Source organism: Colossoma macropomum, unplaced genomic scaffold, assembly GCF_904425465.1.
Source record: "Colossoma macropomum unplaced genomic scaffold, Colossoma_macropomum, whole genome shotgun sequence".
NCBI classification, from domain to species: Eukaryota; Metazoa; Chordata; class Actinopteri; order Characiformes; family Serrasalmidae; genus Colossoma; species Colossoma macropomum.
In genome coordinates, this window is record NW_023494785.1 from 4,672,257 (window position 1) to 4,691,004 (window position 18,748).

At 40.6% G+C, this 18,748-nt stretch overlaps 1 protein-coding gene across 1 annotated transcript in view; it reads right to left on the reverse strand.

Moving 5' to 3' along the window:
• The window catches only part of LOC118815495 (rho GTPase-activating protein 21-like), a 103,253-nt gene that overhangs the window by 52,308 nt on the left and 32,197 nt on the right, over positions 1-18,748 (reverse strand). Inside the window, exons 4-6 of the mRNA XM_036581650.1 lie at positions 7,953-8,045; positions 3,720-3,798; positions 1,842-1,896 (exon numbers count right to left, since the gene is read on the reverse strand). Coding sequence (XP_036437543.1) covers positions 1,842-1,896; positions 3,720-3,798; positions 7,953-8,045 — 227 coding nt within the window. The remainder of the gene's footprint in view (positions 1-1,841; positions 1,897-3,719; positions 3,799-7,952; positions 8,046-18,748) is intronic.

Sequence of the window (18,748 nt, forward strand, 5' to 3'; positions counted from 1 at the left end):
AGTAACCTGGCTGATGGCCCAGTCAAACTTCATTGCCATAGTGAAAAGTAACTGGCCGACAGTCCAGTCAAACCTCCCTACCATAGTGAAAAGTAGCCTGGATGATGGCCCAGTCGAACTTCCCTACCATAGTGAAAAGTAACCCAGCTGATGGCCCAGTCAAACTTCCCTACCATAGTGAAAAGTAACCTGGCTGATGGCCCAGTCAAACTTCATTGCCATAGTGAAAAGTAACCCGGCTGATGTCCCAGTCAAACTTCATTGCCATAGTGAAAAGTAACTGGCCGACAGTCCAGTCAAACCTCCCTACCATAGTGAAAAGTAGCCTGGATGATGGCCCAGTCGAACTTCCCTACCATAGTGAAAAGTAACCCAGCTGATGGCCCAGTCAAACTTCCCTACCATAGTGAAAAGTAACCCGGCTGATGTCCCAGTCAAACTTCATTGCCATAGTGAAAAATACCCGGCTGACGTCCAGTCAAACTTTGCTACCATACTAAGAAAGTAACCCGGCTGACAACCCGGCTGACGACCCGTCTGATGACCGGTCAAACTCCGCTACCACAGTGACAAGTGACCCAGCTCATGGCCCAGTCAAACTCTTGCTACCACAGTGAAAAGAGGTCCAGGCTGCAGCCACACCAAACTCCACTACCATGGTAAAAAGTGTCCCAGCTTGTGGCCCTGCTCAAATTCCACTGCCAGAACTCAAAGTCACTGTCTGGTTCCCAAACTCCACAAACAACACAAACAAACTACAGCTACCGTGGTGAAAAGCCAGGTCAAACTTTGCTACTATGGTGAATAATAACCCATCTTTCAGCCCAGTCAGTCTTTGATAAAGGGGACATTAGTGTCCCAGCTCACGGCCCGGTCAAATTCCAGTACTGCGATGCACAGTGGATCGTGGAAAAAGTTGCAGGCCAGCAGGTTAAAAAAAGTTCAAAGCAAATCACAAACATTCCACAAATAACACAAAACAAACACCCGATGTAAAGCAGCAGCCAAAATGCACACCACATTCTTACATTGGACATGACCGACCACACATATTTTTTATCGATAACAATACGTCAGGCCTGTTAGAGCTCTCTGTGTGAGCAGAAGCTTAGGCATGCAGCTCTGTCTGGCATTTAGCACATATAGGGGTGAGTCAGATCCCACAGCACTACAGAGCAAATCACACCAACAATCACTGACACGCTTTGCTGTATCACTGCAGCGTTTCAAGACAGGAACAGACAGATCTGGCAACCTGCAGGTAGCTTACACAAACACATGCTTGTTTTTATACCATATCAGGACATTGATTCATATATACAGTTGTATGCAATAGTTTGGGTTCCCCGGTCAAATACCACGTTCGGTTGAATTTCTAAGTGTAAATAAGTTACACATCCTCCATAGAGAACACACATCTGCACATTTTAATGCACAATTATTGTTTATTTGCTGAATTTAACATACTAAAAAAACTAAAATATACAATGTAGCATGTGCAAAAGTTATGGCGCATTTTATAATTACATATTTTATCCTACGGAGGAGGTTTATCTTTTTTGCATGTGACTGTTTATCCTAGATGCATCTATTATTACTCGGGTTTCCTACGTACTCATGACAATTCAAAGAAAGAAAAAAAGACCTAGAGATCTAGAGGGACGCAAAAAAAGAGTGAAGAGACAGAAAGCAAAAGACGGAGGAGGGAAGAGCGAAAGGAAGTGGTGTTCTACGGCCGTGCATGTGAAGCTACAGAGTTGATAAACCACTTGCAGTGAAAGCACGAGGCAAATTAAAGATGAAGCAGCTGAAGTTGAATAAACTGAGAAAGAAAAACTCACCAGCTGTAAAATGTCTTCATCTTTTGGCATCACACACAGCTCCAGAGACGCGTCACTGAAATCATAAACATAAAAATCATTTAAAACATTCACAAACTCCTAATAAATACATACTGAACATAACTATCTGTTTAAGGACTAGCTTCACCAGAGGAGGTTGTGTCGTGTAACCTTTAAGAAATCCGACTGCCAGAGACCACCTGTAATTTATTTCATTTCCAGTCAACTCGGCTATTAAGTACAAGTTATTGCTTTTCCAGGAGATATTTCTGAGCAGGTTAAATATAAAATAACAGACTTGCATAAGGAAGGAGAAAATCAGAGGAAAATACATGAGCAGCTGCGTACAAGCCTTAGATCACCAAGCAAATTGCCAGGCGTTGGATGGAGTGGTGTAAAGCGCCGCCACTGGACTCTGGAGCAGTTGAAATGCACTCTGTAGACTGACCACTCACGCTTCTCTATCTGTCAGTCTGATGGACGAGTCTGGGTTTGGCGAATGGGTTGTTTTTCAGGGGTTGGTCTAGAACCCTTAGTTCCAGTAAACGGAAATCTTAATGCTTCAGCACCAAGACATTTTGGCCAATTGTCTGCTTCCAACTTCGTGTGAACAGTTTGGGGAAGAACCTTTCCTGTTCCAGCATGACTGAGCCCCAGTGAACAAAGCAGCTCCATAAAGGCCTGACTGGGTGAGTTTGGTGTGAAAGAACTTGACTGGCCCTCACAGAGCCCTGACCTCAACCCCATCCAACACCTTTAGGATGAACTAGAACAGAGATTGTGAGCCAGACCCTCTCGTCCAACATCAGTGTCTGACCTTAAGAATGTTCTTCTGGATGAATGGGAAAAAATTCCCACAGACTCTCTCCAACATCTTGTAGAAAGCTTCCCAGAAGAGTGGAAGCTGTTGTAGATGCCAACTCCATATAAACGTCTATGGATTTAGAATGGGATTCATAAAAGCTCCTGTAGGTGTTCCAATACTTTCGTCCATATAGCGCAAGTGAAAAACCAGGAGTTTCCAAAAATTAATTAAAAGATGAAATGACCAGGTAAATCACCAAAACCATCATAAAAACACATTTCATGTTCCAATTTTTCATAATTTGCTGCTTTTGTTTTTCTCCCTATTTTACTGTTCTTCTCTGTTCTTGTTGTAGCAGTGAGGTCCACAAGACCAGCATGGGAACACTTTACTTTAAGCTACGTGACGTTTACTGAGACTAAACACTTTTGGGATGTTGCTCAAAGGCACTGGTGGACAAATAAATTTAAGGTAGAATTAAAACTTATGATAGCTGATAATTAGCAACTAATTTCTCATACTGTTTATCCATGAGATGATGATGGCTGTCATTGTCACTCAGTAGCTCGACACTGCTGTTATGGTAATTCAACAGGTGCTAGCATTAGGAAAGTAGTGTTTTATTCAGTGTACAGTCCATGGTAGTGCAGTTTGGGTGAGTTCTGACAGGCACTTACATCGACCAGGGCTTATTATAGAACCTTCACAGCTAAAATTAATCCAGCTCCAAAAGAGCTTACTAGGAATTTTGCATGGAAGACCTAAGCGGTCCAGCTTCCTGTTAGCAAAGAAGTTTTGGGAAATGAAACAGAGATAAGATTCAAGGTTAAGAACCTGCATCAACCACTTCACTCCAGGGCTGTGATTATTCACACTGATAACAATATATGAGTGATTCACCCTGATTTAAATAAACAAACAAAAAAAACTGGTCGCCACCATCATTACTGAGTAAAATGGGGCAGAAATACTATATGAAGGAAGGAGGGGGAGAAAAAGAGGAAGACAGGGAGAGAAAGAAAGAAGAAAAACGAAGTAAGAAGAAAAGAAATAAAGGCTAATCACTCCTTTACCTGTTCTGTATCAAGGCGATCACTTGGGAATACGTCTTTCCAATTATGCTCTCTCCGTTTACTTTCACTATCCGGTCCCCTGAGGAGAAGAGGAGGCAGAAGAGAACAATATGTAGGTTAAGCAAGGTTTTTTTTTTATGTGGGTTATCACTTTAAAATAAGACTATATGAAGCCTATAAAATAGACTTTAAGAACAGTTTAAAACACATTAATAAAAAGGGCAAAAGCGAGTTGTTGCACCTGATGAATATGAATATGTGATAAAGCTGGCAGGTTTAATGCTAATCGATGATGAAGACAAAGTAAAATCAGTAAAGATCATAATCTGAGTATAAATTAATGCAGGTTCACTGTTGGACAAATAACAGCTAACTGTTACCCTTTTTATTTATGTGTTGAAAATGCTTATTAATGCTTTTAGGGTCCTAATTAATAAACTGTTTTTAAACCATTCATGAACCATTTATAAGGGTAGCCGTATTTTAAAGTGGTACCAATATGTCTGAGGCTTTAACCACGAGAAAGGTTGTAATCTTTTGAGCACCCAATTTGTTGAAGCGTTTATCTAGCCAAAGTGGGTAAGCCTCTCTCTGCACATTTTTACATACATACAGAATTTTGCTGGGCTACAGTCGAATTCAGGCAGAATTTTGTTGGACTACGGTCGAATTCAGGCAGAATTTTGCTGGACTACAGTCGAATTCAGGCAGAATTTTGTTGGACTACGGTCGAATTCAGACAGAATTTTGTAGGACTACGGTCGAATTCAGACAGAATTTTGTAGGACTACGGTCGAATTCAGACAAAATTTTGTTGGACTACGGTCGAATTCAGACAGAATTTTGTTGGACTACGGTCAAATTCAGACAGAATTTTGTTGGACTACGGTCAAATTCAGACAGAATTTTGTTGGACTACGGTCGAATTCAGACAGAATTTTGTTGGACTACGGTCAAATTCAGGCAGAATTTTGTTGGACTACGGTCAAATTCAGGCAGAATTTTGTTGGGCTATGGTCGGGTTGAGACAGGATTAGGGACAACATTTGTGACAGACAATGTGAACCAAATGCAGATAGGTTTAACGCTTTAAAAACAGGTGTCACATTTTACGTGCCAGTACACAGATAAAACGTTGCACAAATACAGTGGAGACACTCAGCGCCGATAAGTTTCCATATTTCACACGGTAGACATTTAGGCCTGTTTTCCACTGTAGAGCCAAATGGTTCCCACTGTCGTGCCAAATGGTTCCCACTGTCGTACTGTGCCGTTCTACTCTGGAGTGGACCAGTGAGACCGATTATGTTTTTTTTCAAATCAGGACCAGGAAATACAAAAGAAAAAATACACACTACAGCAGCTCAGTGGGGGATAGCAGGCTAATAGCTACACAAACTACAGAACACAATCGATTTCGGCTGTCACTCCAACAGAGGTCACTCAACTTTGTGCTCTCAGATATGAGTTTTCATCCTCTGAACAGGTGTTACTTTTGCTGGAACTGAGCCTACACTGTGGTGGTTGGCACTTCTAGCCTAATAACTAAGCTAGCATCAGCTTAGCCCAGAAGGCTACAGCTCAAAACACCATAGAACAGGTTCTATTTTGGCTCTTCGTGACTCTCAACACTCTTCAGTTGACTCTGCTCTCTTAGACATGAGTTTGTGGCCCCCAAAAAACAGAGCACCAGTTAGCTGAAAAAGAACTTGTACTGGACACTCCACACCTACACACTTTATCTGGACACTCCACACCTAGACACTTTATTTCAGTACCAATATATGCACATATTTGTTCAGTATTGTCATTATATGCTGTTATTCATCTCAGGTTATAGATCTTATTCCAGATTTTTGTATATTTCTGTTTGTATATATGCCTGTAGATGTTGTATTTATTATTCTTTTTATATTGTTTCACCTTTATTATTATTACTGTTCTGTGTTGTGTGACTAGTGCTGGCTGCTAATTTCCTTTGGGATCAATAAAATGTCTGTCTGTCTGTCTGTCCGTCTATCTGTCCGTCTGTCTGTCTGTGGCGGCAGTGTTTGGATTTGTAGCCTACTAGCTAAGTTACCAGGAGTGCTGCTAACTATGATAAAGGAGAGCCGGCTAGCATTAGCCTAGCTAGGAGGCTACAGTTCCAAACACCACAGAACAAGTTTAATTCACATTCCTGTCCCTCCAGCACCAGCCGCTCCACTTCACCCCCTCAGATCTGAGTCATTATCATCTAAACCTGTGTCGGTGTGTCTTCTATTAGCCTGAACTGAATCTGTTCTGTGGTGAGCAGAGCTGTAAACATGCTAAGCTAATGCTTACCACCCCCTCTATGCCAGTTAGCAGCACTGTTTACTTGTTAGATCAGCTCCGCTCAACTTTTCGACACACCGGACCCATCATTCACACCGTGTGGATGCGTCTGACGCAACAGACACTTCCCATTGAATACAAAAGGGATGTGCTGCTTGATATCATCCGAAAACGCTCCTCACTGCTGCAGGTTATGGTTAAGGTCTGATTCTGTCTCCTCTATGCAGTGGCGTAAGCAGAACAGAGAAAAAAGGACTGATCAAGTTTGTGAAATACATTATAATATGCCTGTCTTAGCTACACTGGATCAAATCAGAATAGCCATGATTTTTAACCTTTTTCAACTCCTTGGGACCACCGGTGGTTCCAAAACGCACTTCGTCATATTCTTCATAACTTTCATATTTCATAAGCTACATTCTAAAAGTGGGGGGTCGTATGAGAGCTGTAACTGTCTTCTTTCCAGTCAAATAGATGGGTGATGTAATTTTAAACCCTTATAATAAAAGAAGCTGAACTCACAATTTTTTTTGTACTGAAAGTCGACCATTTTTCCACAAATCTGGGCTGTAAACTATAAACAGATGGCGTCTCTTCAGTGATCTGCTCTGTAAAAACTATTTTTATAAAATAATACAAAGAGTGTCTAAGATTTTTGGCTTTCAGCAGTAAATTGTAAGCATATAATAATATGTTTATGATCATAAAACACAGGTCCTGTTAATTTGAGGGTAACCTTTAAAAAATGAATAAATAAATAAATAAAAATTTACATTTATTTCATGCAGTTGCTGAATAATTGGCCTTACGATTTGGTCATGTAAATTCAGATGGACAAACCAAAATATACCCTGGTCAATAAGAGGTTAATATTCTCTCATTTTTACTTCCAACTTGAGGAAGCGATTAGCTGGCTGGCTAGCTAATCTTAGCTAAATACCTACCAAGTTCTTTTTCCTATTTTCTTTTTATTTTTTAGCTACACAATAACAAGCATAGCAGCTCTTTATTATATCTCAATCTTTTGCTTGTATGTTGTATCAAAGCCTGTTAGCTAGCTAACTTAGCGAATTTAAGCTAACCATCAAAGCTGGCTAATGGGTTAACTAAGACTGTCAGAAATCCATAAGGTACATCAACTTAAAAGTAATTCTAGACGTTTTTCAATAAACCAACTATTGGGTAGGGGTGGACGATATGGCAAAAAATACTATGTCATGATATGCATGAGACACTTTCACGATACACAACATGGATATTTCATTTTTCTGAGATTTAATAAGTTGGAACTAATATTGAAATTGAGTCTATAGTGCCACTTATAGCAAATACTACAATAAAAATAATAAAGTCACAACCGCATTGATTTTTATTCAGTGTTTTACAAACTGCGCTGCACTAAATCCAGTTAAACAGGCCTAATTATGCTCACTTTACACTGAAATATGTAGTTGTCAAGTGTTATGCTTAGAAAAACCTATTTGGCATAATTTATCACGATAACAAAATATATCGTCACATTGCCCACCCCTACTATTGGGCTGTGCAATTTTCCTTGTGAATAATTTTACACATACTAAAATGCATCATCTCTGCAGTTGCAGTATTCCTCTGCCTAAAACATAAGCATAAGCAAGATAAGTCATCTTTTGCATTAGCTGCTGTGTTAAATCCCTCAAATAAAGTACAACCAACATATGGTATTCGAATAGCAGTGATGATTAAAATGCCTTTCCCTAAAACCTTGTATCACTACTGAGAGCAACAGAGGACGTCACCTTTTCTCCAGCCATTTATTTCACGTTTACAGGGTTTGGCAGCTCATAATCAGCTCCCAGGCCGATCCTCATGTCTGCTTCACTTCCGTCCAGCAACATTGTGTCTGGTCTCCACGGAGACGCAGGTGTGCTGATTTACCTGTGCAGAGTCCAGCTCCGTGGGCGGGGCCTCCCTCCTTCACCTGCTTCACAAAGATGGTGTCCATCGGCTCCAGCCTGTTCCGCTGCTTCCCTGATAAAGAACACACGGAGAAAAGGGAGAGAGTGAACGTCGGAAATACACCAACACGGCTTAACCTTTCACACTGTATACCAGGCATGTCAAACCGGGGACCTTCCAGGCCAAAGTGCTGCCGAGATCAGCGTTTACCCTCATCTACCGCTCTGAATTCAGTTCATGAAGGCCTTGCTAATCAGCTGATGAGCTGAATCAGGTGAGTTTAGTGAGGCAGCGTGTTGAAGTTTGCAGTGTTTTGGCCTGCAAGGACTGGAGCCTGACACATGTGCTGTACACAGTCAGTGGAAAACCTCATATCTCTCAACCTGCGACTTTACAGGAGAAGAAGAAACATTTTATTATCTGTTCATTTTTATATTGTTTCTTTTAACCCACTTGAAATGGAACGTTCACATCATATTTTGGGCAGCTAATGTTTTCAGATGGTGTAAAAAATAAAAAAAAGGGGGATGTTTTCTTAGAATAACAACAACATGTGGGCCCAAATCTAAAACAGAAACCCAAACAGAAAACGAGGAGAGAGAAATCTTTAACCGTATCAACTGTTTCCCTACACGCTCGGCAGAGCAGCAGAGAGATCTGAAAACACCTTCAGTTCATGATGAGCACAGACACAATACTGCAGGGTACCTCTCTCCATCATTAACACCCTTCTTTCTTTCATCTCTTTCATCTCTCTGCCACTCTCTTTCTTTCTCTTTCTCTCAAGTTGATGTTCAGTATAGCTTTACTGGCAATGGCTGTGTAAGGTACAGCATTGCCAAAGCTTTATGACAATATCAATGACAACATGAACAACTAGCAAATAATAACAAGAGTAACAACATTACTATTAAAACTATTATCATTATAATCATTATACTTAGTCAAATTAGTACACTATTATATTTTATATATTATGTCTAAGTGTACTGTTGGGGGGCCTGGAAGGTGGGGGTCAGTGTCGTGGGGGTGAGTAGGGTGGGGGTATGGGGGGTGTTATCCAGTGGGTCAATCTCCAAGAATGATTCCAAATTTTTTTTCAAATTTGGGATCAGCTTTTTAAATCTGTGTCGATCTGAATTTTTCACAGTGAAGAAGAAGAAAGTGCATCTCTGTCTTGACCTCACCTGTCATACAGTGACCACACAGCCTCTGTGTGATTAATGTTTAGACAAGGCAGTGCTGGAGTGAGGCCTCTGTTATTTAGATCTTAATTTGTTGGCTGTTAGACCAGGAGTCGGCAACCCAAATGCCATTTTTGTCCTTTCAACAAAAACCAAACCACGTTTGGAGCCTCAATATTTTATGTCTGTTTTACCATCTTGGCTGTAAATATGTCTCAGTGTGTGCTGATGTGCTAGTATAGACTAATGCAGACTTACTTTGTTCTGCTTTAAGCTTTAGCTCAGCTATAGCCACTTTTCTCGCATCTCTGGCAGGAAACTTTTCCAAAAGTAGAACAGTTTCTTGTAAATCGTATCTCAGTCTGAAGTCGCTTCTCATTCACCAGCTTAATTTCCTGTTCCACCTTAAATGGTGCCTGAGGCGCCAGAATGTAGCTGCTGCACCTTTTTAGGTGCAAGGGCAGAATTCGAATGTCGAACGAGAAACTTCAGCCTCGCGACTTTTTAGTATTTAACAGTTTCTCGTTGCAGATTAAACGTCTCAGGAAATCAGCTGGAGTGATTATAAATGTGAATAAGTCCATTCGTCTCCAAATTATCGCTGTTCGCCTTAAATCTCTCTCTTTACCTTTTTATCACTACTAGCTAGGCGAGACTGTTGTCTGTGTTGCTATGGTGACCAGCAGTCTGTGCTGATCTTCAGGGTTAAAGGGTGAATTAGCAGTTCTACATTAACTCCAGAGTTTAAGACCATTTATTGTTAAACTGTGTTGAACGATCAGCAGAGCTTTATTTTACTGTAAAGGAGGATTATTTTATTTTTACCTACTAATCTAATTCTGCTGTGGAGCCACAACAGGGCAGTAAAAGAGCCGCATGCAGCCCCGGAGCCACACATTGCCGACCCCTGTGTTAGAGGGTTAATAAGCCTGAGATCCAGCTGACTGATGGAGGAACTTCTCAGGGTTCAAGTCTCTGTAGTGGCTCTGAAGCGTCTTAAATTGCAGCGTTTTCTGGGACTTTAATTCCAAATTTCTTCAATCCAGAAATTACAGTTCTTTTTTTGAATGTTTTTTAACAAAGGAAAGCAGTCTAATTCTGTCCTGTATGCACTGGTTGGTGTCTCTCTGTCGCTCTCTCTCTCTCTTTCTCTCTCTGCTGTCACTCTCTATTTGTCGGTCTCTGTCTCTGTCTCACCCTTTGTGTCAATCTCTATCTCTCTCTCCTTCTCTCATGCAGTTAGTCCTGCTATTAAAATTCCCATTACTGTGTCGGGGAGAGAGGGAGAGAGGGAGAGAGGGAGAGAGAGAGAGGGGGAGAGAGGGATAGAGGGAGAGAGAGAGAGAGGGGGGGGGGAGGGAGGGAGGGGGGGAGAGAGGGAGGGAGGGAGGGAGAGAGGGAGAGAGAGAGAGAGAGGGAGGGAGGGAGGGAGAGAGAGAAAGGGAGAGAGAGAGAGGGAGAGAAAGAGAGATAGAGAGGGAGAAACAGAGAGAGAAAGACAGAGAGGGGGGGGAGAGAGAGAGAGAGAGAGAGAGAAAGACAGAGAGAGAGACAGAGAGAGAGTCAAATCACACTATGTGAGTTTAACAGCTTTAGCGCTCCCTCCCAGTGAGTGGACACAGTCGGCGATGTACACAGACAGGCTGGTCTAATGGAATGATGTAACACTGAGTAACATCCTGCAGCATCCACGCTGCGTGTGCCTCCCTCTAATGGACTGATGTGGTACTGCAGGGGGATTTGTCTTGTTTGTGTGCAGGATGACGTAACACATGTAGAGCACGCTGTGTTTACACAGCACAGTTGAAGGAAAAGCCATCACTACAGTGTTTATTCCTAAACTACTGATATTAAATGATGTGCATGTCCAGAGCCATTTAACTGACTATAAACAATAACGAGTACAAACTGTTCACTTTTTAATGTTTAATCATAATCAAGACTGAATGCAGCTGGGTGATATGAAAATCCATCATAATAACAATAACATATTATGTCACAATGGGTTTTTCTGAGTATACTGTATCTCCAAAACAGTAACTTTATAGTAGAAGGACAAACGTTCTTAGCTGTTAATGTATGTTAACATAACAAGATTTTGTTCCAAGTAATTTTGGATCCATTTTTTTGGTCCATCTGTCATGAAATTTTCAAACAATGTAAAAACTAGTTGGTGTTTTCAAATGACGTTAAAAAAATAAATTAAATAAACAACAAAAAAAAAAAAAACTCAAACAGAGATGTTAAGGCTTTGGGTATTGTCAGTTCCTCAAGAACACTGAACAGCTGTATGGATCACAAAGAGACTTTGCATTCTAGAGAGCCTGTAAACAACAACACCCACCAATGTACAGCAAACCACATAAACTGCATAGGAAAAACTGATTATGCGCATCTAATTTAGTCAAGTTTATTTTTCTTCCTAACTGCTTGACCTTGTTCCTTCTTAAATTGCTTAATTTAGCAAAAGCTGAATTAAAAATGTGTTGTTACACATAAACTAAATATCATAGCACACAGAAAAAATGGCCCTTATTCATCAAAGCTGCGTAAAAAAGAAATGACTACAGATTTTACCACCTTAAATGACATGAACTGCTCTGCGTCTGATTCCTGAAACTTTCTAAGACGTGGAAACAAACAGAGGTTTGAGCGCAAAAGACTCTAATTCATGCAGATGTTTCAGTAGGAAGCCAATAAAACGACAGCACTAAGCGGCTTGTGAGCTCATAGGCAGAGTTTGAGGTCGAGCGGTGAGTGCACTGCTCCCCCTACTGACCAAACTTTACAGTGTTAAAAATACATCGACCAGCAAGAATAAAATGTGAAATAAACAAAATTTCTTTTAGTTTTTTTAGGATGGTAGAATGATGTGATTATGTAGAGTGATTATTTTCCTAAAATAGCACATTAAAACACTGTATTATTGCAGTGTATGAGGTGATTCTTCACTAGCTGTGCTAAGTATCGTTTAGTTTTTGGGTGGAGTCAGTAGAATTAAACAAAAGCACAGTGTAATATGTCTTTAAATGTAACGTATATAGAATAAGCACATCCTCTTCTGTACTGGACTGCCATGTGCACAAATTATAAGTATTTATAAGTAGTTATAAGTATTTATAAGCAGTTATTTTCTGTTTTTACTCTTATTATTAGTACTACAGATGATACTGATAATTTTTGTTTATGTTGTTAAACTCCATGTTTAAATCTACTGTCAGTCAAATTTTGTCTGCGCTCATTTTATGACCAGATTTGACCACACCCAACTCATGAATAAGGGCCAATGTCTTCAGATATGACGTTATATTTTGACCGCATCACCCCCCCTTAATTCAGACAGTGTGAATGCTTTATAGAGGTCAGTGAAGCCCATGATGACATGGTTATCACAATGGGAAACATCTAATGGCTTCTTTCAGCAAGACTAGACACCTTACTACATCCACAGGGTCAGATTTACAAACAGGCAAATCTGATTACCACTCACATTCACCGGACACGTCTGGCCGCCCACAGTATCTTGGTGAAGTCTGATCTGTGGGGTCGGGTTGTGCTGATATCTTGCTAATGGAGATGTGTGAAGAGAGGAAGTGAACAAATGGGCTCACAGAGTGTTACAGAGTTACACAGTCAAAGGCTTTGATTACATTGACCATCTGATATCCATCAGGGTGACCACTTTAAGGCCTTGTTAATAGATAGACATGCCTGACGGTCTCAGGGCAGCAGGCCAAATAAAGGGATAGTGTGGTGGTATAATGATAATATGGATTCAAAATTATGACACATCAAATTTCTATTTCACATTCCACTCAGTTCTATTTTAGTGGGGTCACTGATTGGTGGTGTGGGAGCTCACCGAATGGCGTCGCTGAGAGAAAGAGGGAAAAAATCAAAGCCAGGAAAACCTCCGAAAAACCGAGCATGACAGCAGCTCAGACGGCTAAGAGCTACAAACACCACAGAACACGTTTTCAGTTTTCACTCCAAAACCAGTCACATGACCCTGCGCTCTCAGATATCCTCTAAATGGGAGTCATTTTAGCATCAATTAGCTGGAAACAAGTCTGTGCTGTGGTGTGTGGCTCAGTTATCCTGCTAACGAAGCTCTCATTAGTTTAGCCAAAACGTTACCGTCCCAAACGCCACAACGACCGGTCTGATTTTGTCTTTCTGTCACCCAAACAGCAGTCACTCCACTTTTGCCCTCTCAGACAGTTTTTATCATCTACACTTGTTTCAGCAGAGCAGCGGTTGGTCAGAATCAAACCTGTACTGAGGCGTACGGCACTGTTTGGGTCTTTAGCCTGCTAGCTAAGCTAACGTTAAGTTAGCTGATCAGGCTACAGATCCAAACACCACAGAACAGGTTTAACGTCACCTCTCTGTCACTTGAGCACCAGTTGCTCAACTTCACTCCCTGAGACTTGAATCAGTATCATCTAAACTTCAGAGACATGTTCGATTCTGGTTAACTAAAGGATCGACACAAGTTTAGATGATACTGATTCAGGTCTGAAATGACTCCTATTTAGAGGATATCTGAGAGCGCAGGGTCATGTGATTGGTTTTGGAGTGAAAGCTGAAATCGTGTTCTGTGGTGTTTGTAGCTCTTAGCTGTCTGAGCTGCTATCATGCTCGGTTTTTCGGAGGTTTTCCTGGCTTAGATTTTTTCCCTCTTTCTCTCAGCGACGCCATTCGGTGAGCTCCCACACCACCAATCAGTGACCCCTATAAAACAGAACTGAGTGGAATGTGTTTATTTGGCTGTTTAGCTGTGAAATAGAAATTTGATTTGTCATAATTTTGAATCCTTATTACCATTATACCTCCAAACTATCCCTTTATTTGGCCTGCTGCCCTGAGACCGTCAGGCATGTCCATATACTGACAAGGCCTTAAAGTGGTCACCCTGATGGATATCAGATGGTGAATGTAATCAAAGCCTTTGACTGTGTAACTCTGTAACACTCTGAGAGCCCATTTGTTCACTTCCTCTCTTCATACATCCCAGACGTGTCCAGTGAATGTCAGTGGTAATCAGATTTGCCTGTTTGTAAATGTGACCCTGTGGATGTAGTAAGGTGTCTAGTCTTGCTGAAAGAAGCCATTAGATGTTTCCCATTGTGATAACCATGTCATCATGGGCTTCACTGACCTCTATAAAGCATTCACACTGTCTGAATTAAGGGGAGGTGATGCGGTCAAAGTATAACGTCATATCTGAAGACATTGGCCCTTATTCATATGCCACAACTGCAGAAAGCCTTATTCTGGAGATGTATGCGAATGCAGTTGCCAGAACAATCCAGAAAAAAATGACTGTGTGTTATTGAGCCAAACATGAAAAACTGTTAATGAAGTTCTAGTCACATTTTACCAACGATTCCAAATCTGTTTTTCAAACTGTAATTCGGCCTTCAGTTTTCTAGTATTTTGGCCTTTCTCAGTTCAAAGAGACAGGAGTCTGATCTTGACTGGAAATAACTGGCTCATGGCATTGCCAAGATGGCCACAGAGTGAACAGACTTCCCTATTAAGACTTTGAACATGTTGTGTGGTCAGCAGAGCTGTGATCTAGATAAGCTAATGCTAACCAGTTTCTCTCTCCTAGTTAGCAGCACTGCTTATCCTTTAATAATTGATATGTAGATGGTTCAACATTTACGTTGTGCCTTAAAACTCATGCACTGTGTTCACTTATTTGGTGACCATATAAGTGAACTATTCTGTGCCAGGCGCCAATGAGATCCTCATCCTGCCACCTCTCACAGCTTTCGTCAGCATGTAGGGTTCGGGGACTGTGTTCCCGCCACCTCTCACACCTCTCAAGACACCAGCCTCCATATTCATTTAGATTTTTATTTTTTTTTAATAATGCAGGACAACACGGCAAAAAGCGTCACTTGCGGTAGTTTTGTATACAGTGGTAATAGTTGGGGATGGTTTGAAGGTATTAAAAAAAGGAACGCTGCATAACCTTCGCCATGATTAAGTAAACTGTTATCTAAAAAAATAAACAAATGTTTGTTGCACAGCTAAAAACAGCAGTGTCAGGCATCCTAAAGGCCTCAATTTTGTTCATACATTTGTCTATTTTTATAATTCACATTGACACAGTAATGTCAATGCACAAAAGACCAATATTAGTATCAATATTTTATTACTTAAGCAAGAATTTTTTTATATGTTGTAAGTTCACTGTAAGACGAATAGACCTCTGAAGTTGAGAGTCATTCTGTAGTCGGCGTCTCGCCCATATTAGGAACTCAGAGTCTGAACTACATTCACCTGCCTTTGTAAACAGCTCTGGGCAAAAGCATTTCGCTGCTGTCGGAAGAAAACGGTAGAAGAAAAATGGTAACTTTACAAGACAAGGAAAAAACGTACCTTACTTTTAATGTAAGGCAATGGAACCAGACTTTTTCCCATGTCATTTTGGGTTGTTTCTTTCAGTCCATTCATCATGAAATTAGCATACAATTTAAAGGGTAATAGGTGTTTTAAAATTCTCAAAAACTGAAAAAATGTCAAAAATGGAGATGCGATGTTTTCGTCCGACAGCAGCGATTTGTTAAATATGTATGGATAAAGCTAAAGTTCTGAATGTCGAGAGTCATGAGAGATCATGTCCACTGGAATATTCCATTCAAACACTATTATTTTTATCATTAAGTTCCAGAGAGTGAAGGATTAGTAGTGAAAGCTTCATGCCTGCAGGTTTGCACACCTGCTCACTATGATGCTGATCTGGCACTTTTCTGTTTACAGATGCTCTTACAGAAACACACCAGCAGAGGGCAGGACAGCGCAGTATTACAGATCTGCAGCAGTACGAGCAGGTGAACAGGTTTATAAGCGATTGTTATTAATAACAGCACTAATAGACTTTCTAATAACTAATCTTGTACATGTTTACAGTCCCTCACTTTACACCAGGACTTCAGTATGAAAATAAGTTAATATCCTCTACAGAGAGACATTTTAATGCACAATTACTGTTTATTTGCTGAATTCAACATATTGGAAAAAAATTAAATGTAAAATATAGCCTGTGCAAAAGTTATGACACACTTTTACCAGCAATGTTCAGGCTTTGCGTCATCTACACATGCAGCCCTTAAATGGTATTTTAATGGTATGCACATGTTTATACATGTAGGGATGAGCAAAGTGACTATATACAGGGTGTCCCAAAAAAACTGACATCATTTCGTAGTGTAATAACAGCCAATTCTCCCTCAAATGATCTCAAATTTTAACAAAATGTGTAAAAACTAACCAAGTTTAATTTTTAATGTTTTTTCAGGTTGAAGAACGGCGTTCACTAGAAATGAAAAGGCATTTTGTGTGTTAGAATATGATCGAACACAGTCAAACGAGTGTGCAGCCTGCATTTTCGAGAGGAAGGCTGTCAGCGCAAAGGGATCTGGACGACCACCAGTATCGGAAGATACTACATTTGTGAAATCGGTTATAAAATCTACATCCCTCTGAATTTCTTGGTCGAATTTTGATAAATAAATCTTGTATTGTTCAACATGAAGCCTATTTAATTTTGTTTGCGGAGGATGTAGTTACTCAGATATTCACATCTCAAATGATGTCCATTTTTTGGGACACCCTGTATTATCATGATAAATCACGTCACAGTGTACTTTTCTGTTCATATCATGGAGGATTATAGAACTTAAAAGATTCTAGAAATTATTATTCTGACAGAAACAGCAATCAATTGTCAGGGGTACATTCATACTGACCAACTGCATGTGTCATAACAAAGCGAGCCTAATTAGGGCTGTTTAAGTGGATTCACTGCAGTGCAGTGTGAAAAATGCTGAATAAATCACTGCGTTAATAACCTTTACAGTAGTATTTTTAACTGCAGGACCACTGGAGATTCGATTTCTGCTCAAACCTCAGCCTCAAACTTATCAAACATCAGAAAAAAAAAATATGTACACTGTGCATCACGGAGACGTCTTGAGGTAACGTGCTGTTGAACTTTTGTCATATCGCCCACCTCAGACATGCCATCCAAGTGTTGCTAAGTCACAGTAGATGACACTCTCATGCATGAACAGCCCACAGGCTCATTTTTAAATCATGGACCAACACATGGACCATAAAAATTATAAGCTACACTGTAAAAACACAAACGTTCTGCTTTACTGGCGATGCTGCATCGCTTTCACGCAGCAGTGCAAGGCAGATTTTACTGTTTCTCTCTAGAATCACAGACAAAATACGCTCCTTTTCACTCCCTTAACTAAACTAAAAACTCAGTAAATGTAAAACGAGAATTTATTATGTATATGTAAGTTAAGGCTCCCGTATACCGAGCACTGTCCAGTTTCTCGGAGTGCAGAACAGCGCTCAGTGCTCTTGCCGGTGTGTGGTGGCCTTCAGAAGAACACAGGTTTGGATTCTGTCTTCCTGCTGCTCTCCAACCATCGCATAGATCTGTTCAATCCCATCAGCAGCACCTGATTTCATTTAATGAAGGACTGATTAGATAAACTAGGTACTGGACAGTAACTGTAAATACTGGACTTCCCAGAGGAGAGCTTTTGAACGCACTCACACCAACACCAATCACAATGGATTTCTCACTTGTTCGTTTGTGTTTATTCTAAAATCAGTGGTCTTTGAATAAACACAGCCCAAAGCAATGGTTTTACATGTTTTTTTGGATTTAATCGTATCACTTTTCTTATTAAGCACTCAGTTCATTGCATTTCATGCCAATAAAGCCATCTGAATGTGAGTCTGATGGTCTGAGTCAGACAGCGCAGTAGAGTCTGAATCATCCATCACAGATAAATATGTTAGAGTCTGACAGAGGAACACGGATGCCCCGACTGAACCCCTCGCTCACTCTCTCCCTCTCTCTCTCTCTCTCTGTCAGCTGGCTGAGGTCCTGTGGGCTGGGTTCACTAGCTGAGAGTGTTGTTTTGTGTTGGATAATGTTATTCTGCAGGGACTGGGTGGACACCCATTCTCCTTACTGGCCAGACAATTACGCAACACAGAGGAATTCATTCTCTCTCCCTCTCCTCTCTCGATCTCCACAGAACAAAAGGCTGAAGGGGATCTAGACTGAATGCTCTTGTCTCAATGTACCCAACAAACACTGATATTAAAGCCTGTCATGCTTAATTCAGGCAAACGTGCAGCAGTGAGGCACTATTTACAACACGGTTCTATCATATACATGGGCTGCTTTAGCTACAGTAGGATCACTACCACAGAAAGATGAGCTCCACTGACACATCGGTTGGCTAATAATATTAGTCGATATTGACAACCCACAGATCTGTATTGGTGAAGATTCAGCAATAGTTTACCTGTGTTCATTGATAATATATGGAAAAAAGGCAACTTTACAAGAGAGGACATAAATATTCTTTACTTTCAATATAAGTTAATGTAAAGAGACTTTATTCCAAGCAACTGTGGAGATTTTCTATAAGTCCATTCACCATCAAATTTTTGCACAGTGTAAAGCAGGCATGTCAAACTGGGGAGCTTGTGAGCCAAAGTGCAGCAGATATTAGTGTCTACCCTCATCTAACACTCAGAATTCAG